The sequence below is a fragment of the Acanthochromis polyacanthus genome, chromosome 13 (genome assembly GCF_021347895.1).
Source record: "Acanthochromis polyacanthus isolate Apoly-LR-REF ecotype Palm Island chromosome 13, KAUST_Apoly_ChrSc, whole genome shotgun sequence".
NCBI lineage: Eukaryota > Metazoa > Chordata > Actinopteri > Pomacentridae > Acanthochromis > Acanthochromis polyacanthus.
The window spans coordinates 37,064,913-37,083,158 of NC_067125.1; the positions used below are offsets into that span (position 1 = coordinate 37,064,913).

Below are 18,246 nucleotides of genomic sequence, written 5' to 3' on the forward strand. Positions count from 1 at the left end.
CTCTCTCTCTCTCACTGGAAAAGCTGGGTAGTTTGGTTTGGAGGAAGCCGAGTGGTGTTGAAGGCAGGGAGGGGAGCTAAAAGAGAAGATTGTTATGGAGAATGATGTGTAAAAGAGACACACTGTTAATGTTTAATTTTCTCCAGACTCCAGTGCTTATTCATCTGCACCAGGGGCAAGGAAAGGTGTTGACTGAAGTCTTTATGAGAAAGGCTGAGAGTGAGAATACATTATAGAAAGAGATGTTCTTTTTAGTTGGAGAGAGCAGACAAAGTAGCATAGAGAGGAGGAAAAAGACCGAGAGGGAGGATAGCAGAGGAGAGTTAGTTTCAGTTAGCGGAGAGTACCTTTCGTCATGCATTTGACCTCTGAAAACAGAAATATGGCTCTGCAGGTCTTGCCTAATGGCATTGATCATTACAAGAATACCTCCTTCAGACTGGGTAAACAGCATTCCAGACGTACAGTGAAGTACCATGACTCAGTCGTGCAAGTAAATATCGCCTGAGAGGAGCGTATAATAATCGTTCTCGGTGGAGGTTTCAAATCGTCAGCCATTTACAGAGCATTTTCTTTCGCATTGAAAATCAGCTTAAACAAAAGAGTTATGCGTGCAGTTACCAATCACACAAGTGGGTGTGTGCCTGATTGCGATGACTGAAGGATGGAAGTACTTCTTTGTGTCACTGATGGAGTCGGCAGTCTCACACAGCTCATATTGAACGTCGAGTAGCCGCAGGAAAGTTATGAAGCCTCCCCTCTCCGTCTCCCCCCCTCTTTTCCCTCCTACCCATTTAATCTGCCACTTTTTCAGCAGAAGTTTAGATCTCTGGGCCGATGTTTAATTCATTTGTACTAATGTCTCGCTCACTCTTGCTCTCCTTCATTCTCATGTGCTCTGTCTTGCTCTCTCGCCAGCCTAGTCCCTGTGGTTTGCTTAATAGAGTTATTCTACCTTGCGTCTCACTTCTTATTCTCCCTGGCACACACACACACACACACACACACACACTGCCGACTCTGTCCTGCCGTCCACTTTGTGCCAGTAGAGCATATGTAGTCTTAATTTCTGTTTAATGTATCAGCTTCGCGTTAAAACTCTGAATGTTAAGAGATGTCTTCCAATGTTACAGCAAATATCAAAAAGGAACAAATATTTAAAGCATTGTGTTGCATCATATGCGTCATGAGACAGAATTTGTCATGCGTGTAAATCTGTTTTTAGCTTTTAATCATGTTTTGCTTGAAATCGATAATTTTGGCAAGAAAAAAAATGTATTTGTGTGACACCAGATCACATTTTCCTGAAAGTCGATGAATAATATTGTTCAACTCCAGCCAGATCTTGCTCAAATGCATGTGAGTAATACCTGATACAGTGTTGTGATGATACTCGTCTTTTCACGATTCTCTTGCTTCTCACGAGAAACATTCCGGCTGTGTTAAAGCACTGAAATAGATTTTTGTGCTCTCACTGACTCATTTATTTTGTTCAGGTCTAATTCAGGTATATTGTTCCGTCTTCCTCTCCCCTCAGTATCTTACTATAACTCCACCTTTCTGTTCTTTCTTCCTCTGCCTCTGTGTTTCAGCCTCTTTCTGTGCCCAGCTCTGACGACACGGAAAATATGTACAGTGTGTATAAATATCATAGGCACCGCTGTCTAATCAACAGAGTGAAATAATTCACTTCTTTTTCTTCACGTACAGACTCATTGAATCTGTCAGTGCCGAGCTCTATGCGGAAAATATTTTTAAGGAAAATGGTGGAGAATTTCAGAAAATGAAACGGAGTAGCAAATCATCCTGTTAAATTTTCAAGCACAAATTAATCGGAATGAATAATGCCTGTGGAGCCACTGTTATGGCACGCACATTGTGGCAGGTATACATTTGCTATAATTACTGAGAGAAATGTATGTGTGATCGTGCTGCATGTTGGAATCCCAAATATGCAGACTGTGAATATAGTGAGCAAGATGTCGTATCATTTTATATTTTTTGATGCCATTGCCAATAAAATGCTTTTGGTGTCTGATTGTAAACATGTTTTTCTACCTAATCCGTGGGTGCATTTTGCAACAGAAGCCAATGCTCTCAAGTGTTGAATAAGGTACAATACATTGGGCTTTATATGGCCTAAAACTGGCATTTCTACATTTATATTTTAATCAGCTCATTTGATCACATAATAAACAAGATAGTAGATCTGATAAAGCATTCAGGGCCACACTTGGTATTTGAGTGTCTTTTGATACTCTGTGCATCTGACACATTTTTGGTCAACACTGAAAAAAGTGTAGATGCAGCTGTTGAGTAGATCCAGGTCTTCAGAGTGGAGTTTTATTTGCAAGGTGTCAGCCTGTGAGCTGTAGTTAACCACGCTGTCGTAGCCATCTTTGTGTTCATGTTAGCCTTTGCTGTGTTCGTTCGTCTGTTTGTATTAGTGTGAGACTTGGGTTAACTTTTTCTTTGTACCACTTTTCCTTGAAGTCCACAGACAGACACACAAACACACACACACACACACACACACACACACACACACACACACACACACACACACACACACACACTCCTGACATCTCTCCCTGTAGGCCGGTCTGCAGAGTGCTTGGGGCCATGTTGTTTTGTCTTCTGACGGACAGACAGAAAGAGAGAGAGAGAAAAAAAGAGACTTACCCCGGCCAGTGATTACGCCAGTTTGACACCACAGACATAGAAGGGGAGGGGAAAAAAATCAGCGCACGAAGAGAAGTGAAAAAGGCACAGTAGAAAACGGTGTGTAGATGATATGAATAACAATGTACGCGGTGTGTCTCCCTGGACCCTGATAACCTGCAGACCACAGCCCGGTGCCTGTGACAGGCTGGCCTTTGTGGACACTTTATCCCGCCTGTACACTTGTAAGGTAGAGCCGGGATAATCGCACCTAATCTAATTAAGGCTAAAGAGGGCCGTGACTGAGGCTGGCCAGGAGCAGACTGGGCACTGACACACACACACACACACACACTCCAACAAACACAGCTCAGCAGTGAAATCCTGTTTGCATCAGAAAAATAAGGTTGTCATATTGATTATGCAGATGAAGGACTAACGGGGGCTAACTGCCTCTCTGGCCAGCCGGTTACAGCTGACACAGGCTAAAGAGAGGGATACAGAGAGAGGAAGAAAGGATTAGAACAGGTTTAGCCCTGTTTTCTTTCTACCACTTTGCATGTACCACTTTCTGCTTTTTAGAACAACGCTGTCCCTGCAGATACTTTCTCATTTGGACTGATGGTGAGAGCGGCAAATATTTGCCACAAGAAGACTTCTAATATTCAATTAAAGAGGTTTAAAGTAAACATCAAATCCCTAAAAATCATACATTCTGTGAAATTGCTTGAAAAACGCTACATAATTTCAGATTTTTACCTTAATTTTACATCATTTGTGGCAATTGAAACACGTGAAGACAAACCTTTTTATTTGCAGTAAGAATTGGATAAGACAGAAACGTCAACATTTCTCAGTGCTTGTTATTTTTATTTTCATCTAATATGTTGATCATTTTATTGATAGATCGACACCAGAAATTCGGTGACTTAGACCCAGAGATGCCTTAAAATTGATTGTTTTTTAAAGCACACAAAACCAGTGAATTATCTGGTTTTAAAGACTGGAACTAGTAAGCATTTACACTTCTCGCCTGATAACTCAACGATTGCAAATACTTCTGTTTATCAACATGCCCATTAGTCAGCTACATGTTTCAGATCTGCTTGACTGCATACTGTTGCTTGTAAGGACATGTTGTGTATAGATGGCTATTAATAATGTCCTCAGGTGTGTGTGTGTGTCGTGTGTTTATCGTGTGTGCAGCCAGCCAGCAGCCAGATTGCTATTTCCCCACTCTGCCCCTATAGAAAGGGCCCGGGTATTCTCTGGATGAGGGTGTGATGTACAATTGAAGGGCAGGATTGAAACTGATTACCTTGTTAACTCCTGGCACCCACTGGCAGCTTGAAATAGACCTGAGCACCAGGGCCTGATTTGCAAATGAATTACCTCTCGCCCGGCCCTCCCCTGCCCCTCCCCTCCATTCCCCCGTCTTCCTCCCTCTCTGTCGTTCTTTTTTTTTTGTCCATTCGGTGCCAAGATCATCTTTTTATATTGTGCCATGACAGATGCTGTGCCGGGCTGCCATTGTTCCCCATCAGTTTTTCTGGGGCCGCGAGGAGAGCCAAAAGATTTCCACATGTGATTTTAACACAAGCGCCCCCCTCCTCTGCCGTATAGCCCAGTGCTTTATTCTTTGTGTACCAGTACTGCAATCTACATAGTTTTGGAGCAGGCAGAAATGTTGGGGAGTGTCATTGTCTCAGCCTCAATAATGGAGAAGTATTTCTCTGATTAGGAAAGGTTATAATTGGGAAGTATGAAAAGGACCGTTGGCTATTGAAGAAAACCACAGGGAAATTGATTGCTCTACATGTCTCCCTTTTGCTGTTTCCCTCTGTCTTTGTCCTGCCCTTCGTCTGTGTAACACTAAAAAGAAGTCAATTTTCTTTAAAACTTGGATCCAGCATTCAGTTCCCTTCTGCACCGAGTTCGGATGGAAAAGCTGAGCAGAGGGAGATATGGGCTGTCCCCAGGGAGACATGCAGCCTGCTGACTGAGTTGATGGTGGTTTTACAACTATGACCTACTGGTGCTTGATTTGTTTAATTTATAATAGCAAAAATAATATTAATGTGGACACATAGTAAGCGCTGACACAAGCCGCCATCCGCCTGCTTTTGTCTGTAGTAAGCACTGATTCTTTTCTGCTATATTGTTGTAATGATGATGGAATAATTTCACGTGAGATTCAGATTAGTATATAGTAAAATCTTAATAAAAATAAGTGTAGTTTAAGGCACACTGAACCTACAGAATATCTACTCATATAGATTGGTTAGCTATGTTTATTTTAGTTAATAAACGGCATAATCAGTAATCTTTGTGTGGATCCCTCGATTGTTTTTTTTAGATTTGTTTTGTGAGCAACGTACACTACATTCAAAAGTTTGAGGTAACCCAGACAATTTCATGTTTTCCATGAAAACTCACTTTTTTCATGTGCTAACATAACTGCACAAGGGTTTTCTAATCATCAGTTACTATTTCAACAGAATTAGCTAACATAATGTAGCATTAGAACACAGGAGTGATGGTTGCTGGAAATGTTCCTCTGTACCCCGATGGAGATATTCCATTTAAAATCAGCCGTTTCCAGCTAGAATTGTCGGTTACTACATTAACATTGTTTAGACTGTATTTCTGATTCATTTAGTGTTCTCTTCAGTGAAAAAATGTTTTTCTTTCAAAAATAAGAACATTTCTAAGTGTCCCAAACTTTTGAATGGTACGTACATTTACACAAAACAAAGCATTTAATATTATAAAAAGTCCATGCTCTCATTGACAGTGTAAATGCTGGCATCATTTTTAGCTTCTATCCTGCAATGTTCCTATTTGTCAGCCAGCCTAAATACTGACACTGATGAATCTGCAGTAAGCAGATTCACAGCCAAACTCCTGAATGAAATGCAATAATAAGATGTTCATCAGGTCAGAGAGTCAATACCACTCTGTCTCTGACACTAAGTCTCTTTCTTCTTTTCTGCATTCCCTTCATTTTAAGGTTAAATGTGCTCTAAATGCTCATCTTTTTCAACAAGGCAGTGATGTTAAAATAACTTTTAGTATTAATTACTTAGTCACCTTTTTGTAAAAGTGGTACAAAATGAATTTATTTGTGTAGAATGAACATGTGGTGTCTGATTTGAAGGTACAGATTACACAATAGACATAACAGTGCTTCTCAGTTAAGTGTTTTCACAAACTTTTACCTGGTCACAAGGCATCTGTTTTGTATTATGGATGGCAATTATGATGTTGAGCAGTCAGAAATTGTACTCAATCTCGGCTGAAGTAATATAAACCATAGTCTTTACATTTCAGCTCCATGAGTGTTGCTGCCACTCTTTAACTCGACAATCAGGTGGCATATATGGGTCAGGTATGAACAGGTGTCTGCATGTGCGTTTATCTCAGAGAGCAGAAAGACCAGCTGTAAATCAACTTCGTCCTTTCTTTTTCATCCTTTCCTGACTTTTTTTATTGACTGCACTTAACCCTCCCTCTGAGAAATATAAAGTGTTGAATTTGTTAGCCCCATTTTTAATGGACTGCCTTTCTCTCACATTTTGGGATTATGCTAAAGTAAAGCCCTCTCTGCTGGGAAGGGGGGCAGCTTGTGTACCAGCAAATGTATGCCTGCCTGCGTGTGTGTGTGTGTGGGTGCGTGTGTATGTGTGTGTGCATGCAGGCTGAATTACATAGAAAGCATAGAACGATAAGTCTGTGTTTTGTTCCCTCTTATGTGTTCCGTGTGAAAGAGTGACAGCCCCAGACTTACCCCTGCATTATCCCTTCCCATGAGCTTGTGAGTCCCCTCCAACCCTCCTCTTAGCCGTATAAAACCCTGAGAGGTAGCTCTGATAGCACACACAAGAATACAATTTCAATTTCAATTGGCAGCCCTGTTAAAAAAGGGCTATGGAGATGGCAATCAGGCCTGGGGGAAAGCTGCACTCCCTGTATTATTGTGCTTGTGTGTGTGTGTGTGTGTGTGTGTGTCTCCCCGTTCCTCAACTGCTCAATATGAAGCTTTTGCCTTCTATTAGTTAAACAGGCAGATGTCACTGATGTGGACTGTGTATTAGTGCATCGTGTGTTTTATTTGAGTGTGTGTGTGTGTGTGAGCGTTCTTGCTCTGGTGTCCCCATCACATTGACTCTTTAATAAATATGCCTGCCATTCTATCAGCAGTCAAACAACATATGAATGCTCAATGACACGCTTGACAAGGCATGCAAGTGTGGCAAATAGGATGCACACACACACACACACTCACACACTCTTATGAATGATGTCTCTTTTATCGTGTTGCAGTGTCCCGTCTTCCTTTGCTGCTTCTCTTTTCTGCTCCTCTCCTCACTATCTCTGACTGATATCAGGCTGAGTGCTAAGAGGCTGCTGAAGGCCAAATGTTATTTGTCCACCTAAAGTATACCAGCAAAAATAGATAGGTGCACTTAAAGAAAAAGCTGAGTAGTGCCAGCAGTATGGTCAGAGAATTCACTGGTTTAAAGTTACCTGTGGCTCTGGTTGTTACAAAGTTGAGACTGAAGAAAACATTTTAAATGATAATGATGATTTCAGGAATTTAATAGAGAAAGCATTTTAAGATCAAACTGACAAATGTGTGTGTTCATAACTGATCCTGCAAGTAAAAGATCCAATCAGTGCCAGGCGCCAGCTAATTTTAAAATGGATGTCTCTTGGTTTTTGAGAATTGACCAAATGAAGCAATTTAATGCCATCAATATGAGATTTAGGAAAGTTTGATTGGCTTGTATCATTCTTTTCTAAGATAATTGATCATGAAAAATATAGTCAGCCCTAAATGTAAACTTGTCACTGTAAGAGAAGTTTTTCTACCTTGACTGACAGATTTACAAATGCAAATTCTTTTCAATTTACATCAGTAAATTTCCATTCTGTGGGAGTGACATTGTGTTGTCATCTCGTATGTTCAAATGTGCAAATGTTTTTGTGGTCGATGCTTTAAATGAAAGTGCAACACTTTCTGGTTCATTAGTGTTTGTGACTCTTAACTGACCGCATCTCATACTTGGTGAACAAAGTGTGATGGAACCACTATGGAGAAACAAACAGCTGCTGGTTTTTGTTTTTGACTATTGCTTGCTGTGGTGAATCTTGAAATTGGGTTTTATTTTACCATATTAAAACAATACTTGGAAAGGGAAATGTCATAAAGGTAAAACAAAAGATGAGTTTGATAGACAGCTTCAGTGTGGATAGTTAAAGGTGGAGTATGTGATTCTAAATTTCATAACTGATCATCAGTAATGGATTAATTGATGACATGAAATGAACTTTTTCTGTGTTCTATCTAGCTGTTTTTCATGGCTCATGCAGTGGTGTAGGTTTTTAGCCACTAGGTTACTGTTATACTGTTTTAACATACTTCCAGTCACCTACCAATGCAGAGCTCTGGTTAGTGGGTATTAAGCAACACAGAGAACTTTCTCATGGTGTGTCTTTACTAACTAAACTCACATAATGCTCTCTGTTGCCAAAAGTGACCATCTGCTAGGGTTACCAGGATAGTAGACTGTAAGAGGCTCCACCTGGTGGTGAACTATGTACTACAGCTAAGCTACTCTGCATTTTCAGACATGCATGTTCTTTATCTTCGGCCTTATTGGCCTTTCCTGCAATAATCAATTGCCTGATAACCATTAAGACCCTTGATTTTAATCTGGTACACCTTTTGTCAAATTCAGAAAGTATCTCCTCAGAATCTGCTACTGTGGATTCACTGAAAAAACATCTCATGTTCATACATAGCTATAACTCAAACCGATCCACACAACACTAATCCAGCGTGTCCCGTCCATGTTTAAGCTCTTGCACATTTATTCTAGTGTAAGGAAAAGATTGGAAAAATATGGGAGTTGGAGAATTAGGAATGTGAGGTGTGAAAAATCTGGCAGATGCTAACCATCTAAATATGCCAACTAGCTTGATATGAACAGTCTTTCTCCAGAGTTGCAGAATCTACCTTTATGTCCTTGCAGTCACATATAAAGGACAGTTAAAGCTTGTAGTATGGCTAATCAAAGAGAGCCCACTCAAGTATGGCCGACATTACATGTTAAACCTGGCCGGTAGTGGACAGCGAAAGGGTTAAAGCTTCCACACTCAGGACAGCAGGTCTGAGAGGTAATGCATGGCTGATGAGTGCTGGGCTAATGGGCAGCTCTGTTAGCTGGAAATCAAATGACTGCCTCTGCATTTTAAGTCCCTCTGTCGCCTCCATTGACTGACTGAAGATATTCATCTCCGCTGTGTCAAGGGGTGGGGGGAGAGGAGGAGGGGGTTCAAGTAAAGAGAGGACGGCAAAGAAAAGGCGAGCGGGTGAGGGGAAAGAAGGGGAGGGCATCTTAGAGGAACCTGAAGACCTAATGCAATTATTAGAAACTTGACCACAAATGACAACTCATCTGGCGCTGGCTCTGTAATTAATTGTCTGCTAGCAGGAGTGCAGGGGCTCGGGAGGGTGAGGGGTGGAGAGAGTGGGGTGAGGGAGAAAGAGAGAGGAGAAAGAAAGGCAGGCAGGTGATTGGGAGAGGGCAAAATGACAGGTGAGGAGAGAGATGCTAGGAAAGAGATGAGGTAAGATGAGGCAACCGCTTAAAGATCGTCGTTGGAGTGCAAGAGACAAAAAAGGGTTTGGACACGCCGAAAGAGAACATGTTCTGTGAATAAAAGAGGCAGAAAGAACGCAGGGAAGAGAAGAAAAAAGTGCAAGTGGAGTGGATAAAAGAGAGAGGAGAAGCGCGAGAGGGGTAAAGGAGCTGGAATAAGAAAGCATGTGAGTGCAGACAGTGTGATGGATCCAGCGACCATGTTAAATTGGTCAGTATTGACCTTGCCAGGGCTCAGTTTAACACTCTCACTTGTTTTTCCAGTTTTACTTAATTGACCACAGATAACTAATTACCATTTCCTGGAACAACAGTACATTACTCTCTCTCTGTCTCCGTCGCCCTGGCTCACTTGCCATTCTCTGTCAGGCTCTCTGTCGTTGTGGTTTGTAGTTATTTCAAAGGGAAAACAAACAACGCAAGTTCCCCAAAATTTAATGAATTTCAATTTTCAACCTTCCAGATCTTTGTCATGCAAAAACACTGAACAGAATGACGACTGACCAGCATGTTTGAAGGATAAAACTCGGTTTTAGTCCTGGCACTTGACAAAGCCATGCGCGCCTTCACTTGTATCACTTCTGACAGATTCCCTTTTCATATTAAACAGTAGCAGGGTGATTCCCAGAAGTTCTGTTTTGGAAACACGTTATTTAGGGTCACAACTTTGTGAGGATGAGTTGCTGTCCATTGGCTGCTGCATCTTAAGGTTTAGCTTACCTGAAAAAGAATCATTTTTGCCGCTTTCACAGATATAGATAAAGCAGTTACACGTTTGTTTGTCAAGAGACAACATGTGTAGAAACAGTTTTAGGTGGGTGTCTCTTTAGAAGCTCAAGTTGTTCTCTTTTTAGGCCTTTTCATAGATAGACCTTGACATGTCATGAGAAACACAACACGCAATAATAACATTAGCAATGTCTAAGTTCTATGTTCTGCACGCTGGCTCGCTGTCGTGCTTTACTACCTTTAATATAACGGTCACTGCTGATGTTATTTGTAATGCGTGTGTCTTTTCTGCTCTGAAAAGTCAATGTCTGAAAAAGGCTTAGTGTACCAATATTTTTTGAACTGATGACAGTAACTCAGTGTTAAACATTACATCCATTTTAGGAATCATCTATCAAACGCAACTTACATTTAGAAAAAAGTTTGGTGTTCAGTGTTTTGCTCAAGGACACTTGAGGACAAACCAGAAATTGCACCATAAATCTTACCTGCCTGATGTATATCATTCTCTAACGAACATGATTATAAAATGAGTCTGAGCTGTCATTAATACACTAATCCAGTTTTAGGCTATATTTGAACTTGCTTTAATTGGTTTCTCGCAAATTAACGAATTAATATCTGAACTTACTGTAGCACCAAATAGGTTTTTAATGTGCCTTGAGATCAGTTTCCTGAAAGAGGGCAAACTAGAACATGTCACGTGACTGCCACTCCTTCTCAGCATCCCGAGCCTGTCACATCGCATCACAAATCACCGTCTGTCTGCTTCATCCTTGTCTTTCCATGTTTGCACTTCATCTCGCTCCCCTCCCTCTCTCCTGCTGTGTGCCGGGGCTATAATGTGCTCCTGTGGTTGTAGTAAGCAGGGCCATAGTGTCTCTGAGGCCTTGTGCTACACCACCATTACTATCTGGCCTGCCTCCACTACAAATTGGATGAACAGGCACTGACACATTTTCAATATTATTACATTAAACCAAGTGGATTTTGATTGATAACCTAATATTGGCCTAATGCAAAACATCAATCATGGCAAGTATATTAATTATTTAATATTGTGGCGTAATTCAGAAATCGATGCTGCCTCTGCGTTGAAGGCACAGAGTACGGAGGAAGGGAGGGAGGGGAGAAAGAGAGAGAGATAAGGAGAAAAGGAGAGCTCGGTCCCTGAAGACCTCAGCAGATTATATGATGTTTTGAAAAGAGAGATGAGGATGTAAAATGGTGTGTGTGTGTGTATGTGTGTCAGCTGTGCGTGTCTAATGGATAGAGCGATCCCTTCGGCCCTGGTGCGGACAGCGCTGGACAGCTTGCCCTTGATGAAGCCAGGACAACAGATGAAAGAGCGGGAGATTAAATGCAAGTGAAGAGCTTTAATAAAGGTTGAATCGCGAAAATAAAAGACGGGAGGAAAAAAAAGATGTGGGTATAAAAAGGAGCGCGAGGGGAGAGAGGAGGAAGAAAAAAGAGAAGGGAAATGAGTGGAGGAGGAGGGATCGAGCGCTGCGTCTCCCCTGTGTTAGATTGTTTCTCACTAATTGCGCTTCATTAGCGGATTACACACACTGTCACCACGGTAACAAATGTCTTGCTGTCTGGTTGCCGGGCGCCCGTCATGTATAATGAATGTGGCGGGGTGTTTGTCAGAATGTAATGTAATTACAGCTAGATGAAGTTTGCCTTAAGTGGTTGACTTGTCTGCATGTGGCTCACTGACAGAGCACAGTATAAACAAGCAAACATCCTTTCTTCATGACTTTTTATTCCATTCTGGTTGGGTCTTTTTTTGTTACTTTTGTTAATATTTCTGTGTGACATTTCTGGCATTCCTTCATACTATTATTTAGATAGGTTGATGATGTGGGAATGGGTTAGGTTTGTGGTCATACTGGCTACGGGACATGACCTGACGGATGGATGGATGGATAAATGGAGGGAGAGGGGGCTGGAGGGTGGGATGGATTAGACAGTATGTAATTTTAGAGATGGTGTAGATTTACACTGTGATGCTGCCGGCTGCATTAGCAACTGAAGCCTGTCGATAAGCCTTCCTCCCTCTCCGCGCACACACATGCATGCACACGGTAAAACGCCACAGCCTGGGTGGAGTTGTCAGTAATAGAGGCCAGAGTTGGATGAGGGGTGCTGGGATCGGGGACGGGGGCTGTTTGTGTTCTCTTGATCTTTTGATTTCCACTGCTGCAAATTTGAAATGTGCCAAAATTGCATCTATTATTTACTGCCAATTTGCTCTTTTTAAAACAGACTGCTCCCCACTCCTCCTCCACTTCCTCGGCTCGCCGTTCTGCTGTTGCTACCCTGATAATCATACACACATTTTTTATTAATTCACAGATAATAAGCTCCCAGTTCTTCCTTTGTAGTTGGAAATTATTATTATGACTGCCAGCAGTGCGGCGACAATATTGGTTAACCTCTGTCTGGTGTAGATGCAAACGCGTGAAAATGCACACAGCATTTCAGTCTGAGAGGTTAACAATTAGAATAATTCCTCATTATGTGTGTTTCCTTTTGATTAAACAAAACCTTTTTGATATCATTAGGATCTTTTCCCCACACAATCATTTTCATCCTGCTGAAGCACAAAGAGGATTCAAGGCTTCTGACAGTTGCCGACTGCACTCCAGTAAGAGCCGACATGATTAGCAGATGAATTGATCAACAAAATATTGATCAGTTAATCATTTAGGCAATCTTTGTCAAGCAAAAGTGGCAAACATCACTGTTTCTGCTTCTCAAATGTGAATATTTTTGTCATTTATGATAGTAAACTTAATATTTTGGGGTTTTGGACTGACCACATCAATACCTTTGGGATGGGATTTTGTTTTTTGCTGTTTGTTGACAATCTATAATGCTACAATAAAGCTACTGATCATGACAATATGTAAATTAATTATTAATAAAAAATAATTTGTTTTTCGTGCCTGATTCCAGCTACTCAGAATTAGCCATAGGTTGTTTTCCAATGTGTTAAATAGTTGAGAAATTAATTCAGAAAGCGCTCTTCACAGCTTTTATTTTGTGTGTTTTTTTTTGGTTTGTGTGTGTGTGTCTGCAAAAAAAAGAGAAATGCTTTTATTAAATGAGTTTTTGTGTCTGCACTTTATTTACAGTGGGGGAAATGTGTTGTTGTGTTGCAGGGACGCCGGGAACATCAAAGCCAGATTAGAACATCTGGTAAGTTCTATTCGACACACATACAGACACTCGCACACACACTTAGGCACTTTGATATCTGCATTCTTAATGAAACCTCCACAATTGGAGCTGAATACCTGCAGCTATCAGGCAGGGAAAGAGAGACACAGAAAACAGGGATAGAGGGAGGATACTGTCTCCCCCAGGGTCTGGTCCAGCTTTTATATTAGCATTTCATTTATCCCCAATCCTGCCCAAACACACACCGGTAATCCACTGTGTTTTCCCTCGTTTTAACTGCTAGTAGTGGATATTTGTGAGTTTTAGCTTGTGTGCATACCTGTTTGCACATGCTTTCATGAAAGGAAAATGCGTTTTTGAAACCGCACTCCTTGTCCCTCTTGCTCCTGCTGTCAGCATGGGGCCTTTCCTCAGTTTTCTCCCATCTATGAGTCGAGAAACCTGCAGGAAACGCTCTCCTGGGACAGCCCTGAAAATTTAATGACCAGCGTTTCAGGGTTTCTCTTGCCACTTGCTTTAATACGGGGTCAGAGTGCCGTGCAACAAAGTGAAAAGGTTCTCTCTCCTCTTTTTGGGTGGGAAGAAACCAAGGTTTGATGTGCCCCATATTCCAAGGGATGAATTATAGACAGGGGTCAGTGAGGGTCCCGGCTCTCTGTGGATGTCACATGCCCTCCCTCCCCTGCCTCCCTGCATACTAAACTGCAGCTCCCAGCACCCTACGCAAATGACCCCCGCCCCGCCACGCGTTACGCAAATGACCCTGAATATGCCACACAAATGACTGACCCCGAAATTCAGACAGTTCTCAGTAACTCTTCACTGGAAAGAGCGGCAGATCTCATAAAGTTGAAATCAGATTTTCACGTTGTCAAGCTCAGTTGCAGAATTGCTCTTGATGCTGCTGTTGACAGTATTCATAACTTTGATTTGAGTGGGAATCGACTTACAGTGGAGTTGTTTTTCACGTAGCCCATTCAGACTAATAGTACATGTTGCAGATAGTGAATATTTAAACGATTACCTCCTTATTTAAAGCATTGTGTTCTGCTTTGAGCACTTACTCAGGCACTGGTTTGGTACAGAATTTTTTGGGTTGTCTTTATAGCGCTGCACTAACTCATTGTTCCAAAATAACAGACATTTAATAGGTTAAAGTGAGTGCTAAATCGCAATCTTGTGCATTTGCATCCACAGTTGTCATGCTGAATTGTGAAATGTCTGCAAAAGCTAATGTAAGCACTACATACATTACTTTTTTAATATTCTGTAGGAATTCTTGTAGATGTCTGACTAAGAGTTTGAATAAAATATGAGACATTAAATATAGCGCACAATATAGAAACGATCAGGTTTAGGTTTGGAGATGTCTATAGGTGGGTGTCTACAGGTGTGATTGATGTAGAGGCCCATAAAAAGTGGTGTGAATTATTCAAGAGGGGATTAGATGCATAAACAGCATTAATCAATACGTGTATGGGCTGTTATATCTTGGCAAACATTATAAGAGTGCATGTCTCATTTTTATGCGAGTCTTCCTCTTAAAGGCACGCGTAGGAATGTGAACTAATTAAAATTAGACATAATGATACTGGCTAAGTATATTGTGAAGACAAATATCTCTGCTTATGCTTTACTGCATGTGTTGTGTACTTATGTGAAGTCACAAATGAGTGCACTGAATCTTCATGTTTTCTTTTGCCAAAATCACCTTAAGTTTAAGGTCTTTGTATCACACTTTAATTTCTATGCTAATTCTTCTAACTTGTGCAGAACAGGAGAAAATAATCGTAGACTGAGTTCTGTTTTCACTCATGCATGCCGATTCTTATATTGCACATATTGCTTTATTTGTATTAGATTTTTTTTTTTTTTTTGGCTGATGCTAGTGCAGCCAGTTTGCATATGTTTTGTTTTGTGTGGGTTTTGCCTTAAACTTATCTACTGGGACCTATTATAACATGATTCTTAGTTGCTGGTTTATCGTTAAACAGTTAAACATTACACATTTACACAGAGAGAAAGTAACACATGCAAATACACATTGGTATATTTAACAACATTTTTTTTTTTCGTATATGTGTCTCGGGGAATTTGAATACCTGAATACTGAGTGTTTGAATTTATGGGTGTGTTTATGCTTATGGGAAGATTGCACCGCAGCAGTCAGCTGCCTGGGGAGTGTAAGACTCTGATTACGATTCGGGACAGAGAACTGTAAATAATGGAGCTCATCTCCCTCTGAGGTAGAGTTGCAGGGCTGCTGGAAATGTTGTTTCCCTCAATGCCTCACACATATATCCCTGTAGATTTCTAAACAGGCATTTATGACTATCCGCTGATCTACTGCTCTTAAGATGAGTGTATCAACCATTTTTACACTTACCATGGCGTCACCAGCTAAAGGTAACTGTCTTTTCAAACACCTACCTTGTCCCTGGTCTCTAATCAAGCAGTAATTTTACTAATTTTGCATTTTTTAATATTACTTTACATCATTTGCGATGACTGTCAGTAACAGTTCCACAGTTTTAGTCAGAACAAAACAATATTTCCCAAATTTTCCACTGATGTGACGATCAAGCTTCTGTTTTCAATATTGTGCTGCTTGATTTTTCATGATGAATACTAATGTTACCACCTCCTGTTAAGTTAAGTGTATGAGTGAATGACTGGTGAAGTAATTAGGTGGGCAATTAAGATCTATGTGGTCTGAGGTTTGTTTTATTGTTCATGTTTGGTTTGGTTTGTTTTCGTATTTCAGCAGATTGACTGAACGCGATCAGTAGCAGTGCAGAGAGAAAGACTGAAGTTAATTGCTCCCAGTGCTCTGCGTTAGTTTCTGCTTTTGTGTACACACACATGTACAGTACACGTCCAAGCACATGCACACACACACACACACACATGAACACACATGCACCAAAGTCTGAATTGGATGAATCCTTGCTCTGGGAGAAATGAAGCAATAGGGAAAGAGGTGGCCTACAGCAGCTAATCAGTCCAGATGCACAGCTTTTTAGAGCGAAGCAGAAGAAAGCCAGCAGCTCAATCAATACACGAGGAATCAGCCTCATCAGGATTACTGGCTCAATCAGCAGCTGTACCCATCGTTCTACCACACACAATGCCCGAGGAAGGATGGGAGAAGAGAGGGGGAGTAGAAGAACAGGGAGAAGGGAGATACGTCATCTGTCCTGGGAGGGAAGGCTGAGGAGAAGCGTGATGGTGGAGGCTGGTTTATGGGTCAGTCCCGGGTTGCAGGTTAAGTTGAGGTCATGATTCCCAAAAAGGTGAACTGACAAATCTGTGTTTTCATTGTGGAATTAATCTCTTGACATTACAGTCGTAGGGCTTTACTAAAAACACTAAAAAGATGCTTGCAATTTTAGTAAATTTAGTGTTTTATTGTTTGCACAGGGTGAATAGTTAGAGATTTTCTGTTTTAATTTAGGCATCGACAAGCCACTTAAGTAACATAATCTGTAGTTCACACAATCAATTGAAATATTACATCTGGTTCTTCATTCAATCTGTCTGAAAAAGGCATCTTTCTGTTACAAAGTTGCCCCTCTGTTAATGCTCTAAGTGTGTCAATTATTCACAAGATTATTGTGAAAATACTTTCTACTTCATTATCAGTGTTACCAGAACATGTCCACAATTTACACCTGTAAATCACTCGCCTCACTTTCACTCCAGCAGAGTATAAAGATTCTGCTTCAAGTTGCTCAGTTATTTTATAGGACAACAACACAGCGATGTATACAGGCTACAAAATTCAAAAAGTCCTTTCAATCCTGCTGATTCCTCATTACATTTTAAAATATAAGATGCATGCTTATAGTTTACACTTGTCTAATTAGTATGTTAAAAATCACAAGTTGACACACAGAAAAATAACATTATGAATGGTTTGGGGACATTAGGTCTTCAAAATTAGGATTTTAGCTTCTTTGGGAGCTTCCTTTCACTCTGCTTTGTTTTTAAAAAGATATTGCACATCTTTATTTATTCCAAAAAAGATTCTCTGCATCACAAGAAAACAAGTGAGTTTAATCAGCCTACTATTTATGATGCGTCACCAGACTTGTTCACATTTTTCGCTTCAGAGATGGTTGATGTCCGAGCGTCCCTTGGTGAGTTGAAGAGTTTACTGAGGCGAGTAGCCTGGTTGGCCTACTGACAGATAGAGACCAGCAGCTGTAGCCAGGGCGTTCTCACACCAGCCGACTGACAAACCTGGCGTCGCTTATTATGGCAGGAGAGTCGTCTCAGTTTTAAAAGAAGACTTAGAGGAGAGTTTAGAGCTTGAACTGATATGTAATTGATTCTTTTCTTTAATCTGTCTTTGTCTGTGTTGTCAAACTTTAATTGTCTCATCAAACGCTCTCTCTTTATTGCTCCCTGTATCTCTCTTTGTATTTCGTTGCCTCTGACTGTCTTTCTTCTTCTGTAATATGATTGTATAGGATAAAGAGGTGAAAACAGCTCCGATAAAGAGATTCTGGACAGATAAAGGACGGGAGTGGGGGGGAGTTGGTTGATAATCTGCAAACAGATTTCCATGCTTATTACACTAATGATTTCATGATATTTGATGTGGCGGCGGGGGTTGGGAGGATGTGGAGGCAGAGGAGGGGTGGGGGTCTCGTTCTCTCTCTCTCTCATCTCAACGCAGCGGCTAAATGATGGAGTAATTTGAGTGACCTCTGACTTGGGGCAGGCCCAGACATAATTGCATGTCATTCTGGCACGGAAAAGAGGAGTGGGGGTGGAGGTGAGGCTTGGGGGAGGGGTGGCGTGGCTCCACAAAATACAAAATATTCCCCCGTCAATGCCTCCTTTTTCACATATCGCTTGTTTTTCAGTGTCTCCTTTTCATGTGTCCCCATCAATGTCTTGCCGCTCCATCTTGTCGCCTGTCTCACCGTGCCTTACTCCTCGAGTGTTTCCAAAAAAAAAACACCCCCAAACAAAAGAAAGATTGCATTAATTTTCAAAT

General features: G+C 41.1%; 1 protein-coding gene across 2 annotated transcripts in view; it reads left to right on the plus strand.

The window, feature by feature from the left end:
- The window catches only part of rsrc1 (arginine/serine-rich coiled-coil 1), a 120,792-nt gene that overhangs the window by 33,328 nt on the left and 69,218 nt on the right, over nt 1-18,246 (plus strand). For both annotated transcript variants that reach the window (XM_022196110.2, XM_022196109.2), the window contains exon 5: nt 13,223-13,259. In XM_022196110.2, coding sequence (XP_022051802.2) covers nt 13,223-13,259 — 37 coding nt within the window. The remainder of the gene's footprint in view (nt 1-13,222; nt 13,260-18,246) is intronic.